The sequence below is a fragment of the Selaginella moellendorffii genome, unplaced genomic scaffold, assembly GCF_000143415.4.
Source record: "Selaginella moellendorffii unplaced genomic scaffold, v1.0 SELMOscaffold_1, whole genome shotgun sequence".
NCBI lineage: Eukaryota > Viridiplantae > Streptophyta > Lycopodiopsida > Selaginellales > Selaginellaceae > Selaginella > Selaginella moellendorffii.
In genome coordinates this window covers 5,467,536-5,473,888 of record NW_003314262.1, presented here as the reverse complement: position 1 = coordinate 5,473,888, position 6,353 = coordinate 5,467,536, and the positions used below count along the sequence as shown (strand labels likewise).

Here is a 6,353-nt window from a genome sequence, read left to right as displayed (position 1 = left end):
CTGGAGAAGCAGCTCTAAGATTGCTTCTAATCTGCTAGAATTCCCCTTGCAGCTCACAGTAGGGAAGAACTAGCAGTGCCATACCTATGAGTACACTTTGTGTTGAGAATGCTTGTCCCTTGAGCTGCCATTGCATTGTAAAGGTGAGATGCTCTAACTCATTATTGTATGTACTCTTTTAATAGAATATATTGTATTATGATTTAAGTGATTAAAGAACTATACTTATAAACTATATATTGCACAATTAAACCATAATATTTTAATTTAACAATATAGTCTTACTTTATAGTTATTTTTTGTGAAATGCTAGATTTATAGTAGTCATTTAAAACATTAGTTTTTATTCATATTAATTAAGAATTAAATTTGTTAATGCTTAAGATAGAAGAAAAACCAGATGATTTTCACACCAAAATAAATAGTAACAAAATGTTTGATATATTTGCATTTTATTTTAAAAGGAAATAAAATATTTAAGTGCTATAAGAAGTTAATAATAACTTTAATTTAAGGATTTCAATAACTTTATAAATTATAGAGTGTGATTTTACACATAAAATTTTAATGTATGTTATATAAGGAATAATGTTGGTACTTTTAATATTATCAAGTATTAATGTATTAAAAGATCTCGGTCTTGCAATATTATATTATACATATTTTAATATTAAATTATAAGTATAGAGAGAAAAAATAATAAACATATAAAAAACTTTTTTAATTCAATTAAATATAAAAAATCAATTGTTAAGGAAGCTAATGTTACAGTTAGCCTCTTTTTTTTGCATTTTGTGCTATTTCCTAATTCTTTTGATTTCTGACAAAAACAAGTTCAAAAATGAATCTTATTTATATAAATTCTTTGAACTTAAGAAAGGTGCATCAAAGTTAATTTTCTAGGTAACTTAATTATTAAATGATAAAATATAATTTCTACCCATTAACATTTATAATAAATTTCTCCCATCCTTTACATATAAATTATAGATTAACACACAACAAACTAATTTAGAAGTCTATATCTCCTTCTGCTATTTAGAGCTTTCTCTTTGTGAAGTTATAAAGATAAAGATAATGTCATTATTAAATGGCACACACACACACACACAACACAATATACACAACAAACTTGAACTTGGAATACACATCTAACACATGATAAGCTGTGTTACAGATTATCATGTTGTTGCAAGCTTCTCGTCAGAAAATTACAGAAAAAGACCAACTTCGAACTCTCACTTCCACAATATGCTGGCTGTTCTGGCAATCCGGCCATTTGAGTCAGGCTAAAGAAAACGAATGAAAATTTCATGTAAAAAAGAACGAACACGAGGAAGGGGCTGGTAAGTTTATAAATCAACAACTAGAAAATTTGACATGATTCTCACCTGATGGAAGCGTGCAAGTAACGTTGGAAAGTTTTGTGGAGAAGAGGGCCTGGAGAAGAAACGTTAGCATGACAGAAAGAAAAACTTGTCTAGATCGATGGAGCAAACGGTGCATTTTTGGCGGCTGGAAAAGCCAACCTGACACGATGCACTGCAGCTCCTGCATTTTTGGGAGTTCACGGGCTTACTGTCTGTATCTTGAGAGCTTCATGAGCTCCCACTGGAGCTCGTGTGGAGATCTGATCAGATCTGCACACGAGCATGATGATCAGAGCTCTCGCCATGGAACCTGCTGAATCGTTGCAAATGTAGCCTCTTGGAACTCGATAATGGCGACCTACAACCAAGACAACGAATTTGAATCGTCCAGGCCCTGGGATCCCAAACGTGATCTCGATGTCTCAGCTGGATTCCCTCGAGGTCCATGATCCTCGTTCAAGCGATCATGATCAGTGACGCTCGTGAGCGTGATCGATACTTGCCCATCGTCACAGCCGTGGTCACAGCGCTCCGAGCTAAAGCTAGAGGATCAAGAAGAAGTAGCCGAGAACTAAGATTTGAAAAATGCGACAAAGATGGACCCTATTTTAGGCTCGTGGCATCCACGTTGGCATTTAGGGTTTGTGGGGGGAGCGATGGTGAAGAGGAAGGCAGCCAAGGTGAGCGAAGAGGTGGAGAACAGCAGCGAAGAGGCCCCGGAGGAACAGAGCATGGACGTGAAGCCAATTGGCGAGGTGATCAGGAAGACTGGCCGCGGGAGGTCCGAGCGTAAGTTCTACAAGGAATTTGAGCTCGATGGTGCTCGCTACTGCCTGGTAAGTGTTTTCTAGTTCTAGAGTGATGCTCCATTTCCTCTAAAACTCTTCTCAACTTCTAGTTTTCTTCTAGTGTGCCTTTAGATTCCTCCGACTCTTGGTTTCCCAGCTTATCTCGTTTTTGTTCTTTTCGTTATCGCATTTCTTCCGTTTTCTTTTCCAGTGCTTTTGGAAATTCGCTTTTTTTTTCGAACCTTGTGAAAGTCTCTTCTGTATTTTATCTACTTTGCTTTTCCTTATAGAAGACGCTTATGTGCAGGAGGATTCCGTGCTAGTAACACCAGAGGAAAAAAGTCAGAAGCCATATGTAGCGATTATCAAGGTGCGTTTTTTTCAAACTTTTTGGCGGCTTTGTTTTCCTTATCGCATTCACATCTTCCAGGAAATCAAAGAATACAAGGATGGTTCTATTGCTGTGACTGGACAATGGTTCTATCGGCCTGAGGAAGCTGAAAGGAAAGGTGGAGGTAGCTGGGTGGCCGACGATACTCGAGAACTGTTTTACAGCTTCCACAGGGACGAAGTTCCGGCGGAATCGGTGATGCACAAGTGCGTCGTGCATTTCATACCGTCGCACAAGAAGTCGCCACCTCGGTCCCTGCATCCAGGGTTTATAGTTCGCAAGGTTTATGACACCGTGGAGAAGAAGCTCTGGAACTTGACGGACAAAGACTACGAGGATGCAAAGCAGAAGGAAATCGACCTGCTTGTGCAGAAGACACATAAGGCACTGGGAGGTCTTCAGGATGCCGAAGTCGAGGAAGTGATTGCGGTGACTGAGAAATCCGACAAACCGGACAAGCCTGTGAGGAGGACGCTGCGAAGAAAAACGATCCCTCATCCTCCAGCACTAACTGTTTTGAAGGAAGAGATCGCTGCCATGGAGGAGGGAGGCGACACTCCAGGTGGGAAAGCCGAGGAGGTTGAAACACCTAGTGTTGCTAAAGTCGAGGCTGTAACTCCTGGTGCGGACGGAGACGTGAATGCGATGCTTCGGCAGATGAATGTGCTAACTGGGAATATCAAAAGGGACCGCTGGTTGGAGAAGATCATGTCAAGCATCAAATCCTTCTATATGACCACACAGCAAGAAGGCTCGGAAGCTGCAGGAGAAAAGGTGGTTTTCTGTATTATTTCATGTTTGGATTAACTTGTTCTGCATTCAGGACCCGCAATTTACTCCCGAGCAAGCGGTCTCGGCGGTTTCTTCTCTAGAAACCGCAGCTTATGAGGCGTTAGACGAGCGCAAGTTCAACCTGAAAATGCGATCTTTAGAGTACAACCTTAGGGTAAGTTTCGTGAAGTTCGCTTTTTCGCCAACGCGATTTTCTGTTGCAGAACGGTCCTGTTTTGGCTCGTAGGCTACTTGCAAAGGAGTTACAAGCATTGACTGTTGTTAATATGACGCCTTCGGAGCTAAAGGTCGGAATTTGTTCTTCTTCTTTGTTTTCTGTTGAGATACGAATGCCTGTTCTCGTTCCAGGATGGAATGACTGCAGCTGAAAAGAGTGCGCAAGAACCCGAACAACCTCAAACTGTACAGGTAACTGGCCATAAGTTTGAAGGTTTTCCTCATCGAGGTTTTCAAACAGATGGCAGACGTTCGCTGTGCTCTATGCGGAGAACCTCAAGTAGGAGTTAAGGACATCATCAACGCTCCCCACGGGGATAGATACCAGGTCTGGTTTCCTGTTTGTATTTTGTATGCATTGACACGGTTTTTGTTTCAGCTGGAGTGCCTGAAGTGCGGCCATAGCTGGTATTCGGCTCGGGATTCTATATCTTCTCTCACCATAGGGACTGTCAATCCTAGTCCGACTGTTGGCATTGCGCCATGGGCAACATCCAAGTTCGAGGAAGTTCAAAAGAAGATAGGTGTCAATGAGAAAGGAAAGGAGAAGGAGAAGGAAAAGGAAAAAGAGAGCGAGGCGGAAGAAGGTCATGGCGACAACAAAAACGATGAGGCAGGGAACGACGACCATAATGACGCAAGGGGGGCAGAAGAACTGAAGCCGAACGAGCCTGTGACTCTGGAAACGAATAAAGAAGCTGCGGGCGATAGTGAAAAGCGAGAGGGGGCGGAAGAAACTCCACCTTCAACAAGTGGTAACGAGGAGAAACGAGATTCCGTAGATGCTGTTGAAGGTGACGGAAATCCAGCTGCTGAAAGTGGAAAAGTCTCAAGCTCTGCCATGGACACTGAAAGTGGAAAAGTTTCAAGCTCTGCTGTGGACACTGACGCTGGAAAAGTTTCAAGCTCTATCGACGCTGCTGAAGTTGGAAAAGTTTCAAGCTCTATGGACACCGCCAAGGACACTGAAGTTGGAAAAGTTTCGGACACTGCCATGGACACCGTAAACGCTACAGGTAATCGAGGACTTCCTTCCTAAGGTCTGTTGTCAGCTGTACGTATATAAACTCCATTTAGCAGGACCAACTTAACTTGGTGCTCACATCTCTGGCTGCGAGATGAGCCTCTCTCCAGAGCCATGGAAGAGGTCCCAGATCTGCACAAGACGCAAGAGATCTCGGTCACATTCGACGAGCGTGGTGGTGCTCCCTGGAGGAGCACCCGCAGGTTTAGTCGCGAAATGCTCGGGTCGGGGATGGAAAAGAAGATTTGGAGAGGGAAAAAGCTTCTCAAGGAAAAATGCCAGGCGATGGAAAAGCCTCTTTGACCTTCGCCGTTGGAGCCCCAAATCGGACGGTGGACAGGGCAGTTTTAGCTGTAATGAGAGTAAGATGTCAACGATGTAAACTATGGTTAGCATTATTATTAGTAGTATCTTTGATGACATAAGTTAGTTGAGCATATGTCTGGAAGCTTACGAATAGATATCAAGCTTGATGAACATGTCCTGCCAAAATATGTGGTTGAACGATTTCATAATACTACCTAAAATTACAAACTTAATATTTTTTCTAATCAATATATTTGGTTATGAAGAAAAACCTAAATGATTTTTTTCAACAAAATTATAGCTAAATGCTATATATTATTTTTAAACACTTCTTTAAATATTTACATTTCAGATGTTAAATTAAATATTTCCCAATGAACACAAAAAAATTTATTGTATGTTGCATGCAGCAACACTTAGTTTGCTTAATACTAGTATTATTTATTAATACAATTGATCAGTAATTATAAACATATTTATAAATTCTAAATACAAGATTAATCTAAATGAATAACAATGGTTAGATAGTAGCATATCCCAGAAGATCCAAACATATTCTAGGTATACCCACTACCACATTAAGCAAACCAAAAATTATTTGATAAAATATAAAAATAATAATAATAATAATATATTAAGTACTAATTAAATTATAATAATTCTGTAATACATGTCATCCAAATTCTTGCCTCCTGCTCATAGGGCCTGGCTGATATCATAGGCTTTTCATCTATTATAAGCCTCTACATCAAACACTTACATTAAAGCTTCTGGAACTACTTCAATGGTGTACTCATCAATACTCTCTTGCATGAATGAAAACAATTTTATATAGAGTTATTAGCTGGTTTTTCCATTCTAAATTACTTAAGGGACTTATCTATCATCATAACTAGAAATTGTTGCTCATTTGGAAGAAAAAATGATGCCCTATTTGCTACTTTTCCCTTCAAGAATTAAAGGAAAGCCACAACATCTTCAGTGATCTAGTTGTACCTCAAGTAAATTTAAAATTGGTTAATATATTCCTAAGCTGAGACACTAAAACGTCCATTGCTCTATGGAGGAAGTGGATAATAGCTACTATTAGTGTAATGTTCTAGTCACTCTTCTCTTTGGAATCCACTATAAATGACAAAGACTTGTTTACCAACACCACTAGCTAGTAGTCAACATTGCCTAGAGAACTTTCCCTTGAACCAAGTGAGTGTATTGAGAACTTCTATGTGACTAGCACCTAAACAACAAATATAAACAAGTATCAACCTTCTGAGATATGCCAAATATCATATTTAGGTATATGTTGAAGTGATAGTCCAAAGTTGAAAATACTCAAGTCACTGAGTTTTGTGATATAGTATCATTCATTATAACACATTATAGTCTTTTGTCTGCTCATTGTATGCAAGATCTTACTCTTGTCTCAATCAAGAGTCTCTTAACAAAAGGAGATGATCAAACGTGAG

The 6,353-nt window shown here is 39.7% G+C and overlaps 1 protein-coding gene across 3 annotated transcripts; it reads left to right on the top strand.

Moving 5' to 3' along the window:
- Nucleotides 1-2,022: 2,022 nt before the first annotated feature.
- On the top strand, nt 2,023-5,018 carry LOC9663265. Of its 3 annotated transcripts, none has more exons than XM_024686238.1 (9): nt 2,023-2,206; nt 2,466-2,528; nt 2,589-3,323; nt 3,373-3,495; nt 3,545-3,628; nt 3,690-3,749; nt 3,799-3,885; nt 3,937-4,573; nt 4,638-5,018. In XM_024686238.1, the coding sequence occupies exons 1-9, from the start codon at nt 2,027-2,029 to the stop codon at nt 4,646-4,648; spliced, it is 1,980 nt and encodes a 659-aa protein (XP_024542006.1). In that variant the 5' UTR covers nt 2,023-2,026; the 3' UTR covers nt 4,649-5,018. The 3 variants fall into 3 exon arrangements, with proteins under 3 accessions (XP_024542006.1, XP_024541997.1, XP_024541990.1); XM_024686229.1 differs by having other exon boundaries at nt 4,635-5,018; XM_024686222.1 differs by having other exon boundaries at nt 3,937-5,018.
- The last annotated feature ends 1,335 nt before the right edge of the window (nt 5,019-6,353 follow it).

Excerpts from the sequence above, each read along its gene's own strand:
- LOC9663265 (XM_024686222.1), top strand. The coding sequence starts at position 2,027 with ATGGTGAAGAGGAAGGCAGCCAAGGTGAGCGAAGAGGTGGAGAACAGC. Across the intron at positions 3,496-3,544 it reads CTTTAGAGTACAACCTTAGG|AACGGTCCTGTTTTGGCTCG; the intron begins GTAAGTTTCGTG and ends TTTCTGTTGCAG. Across the intron at positions 3,629-3,689 it reads TGACGCCTTCGGAGCTAAAG|GATGGAATGACTGCAGCTGA; the intron begins GTCGGAATTTGT and ends TTCTCGTTCCAG.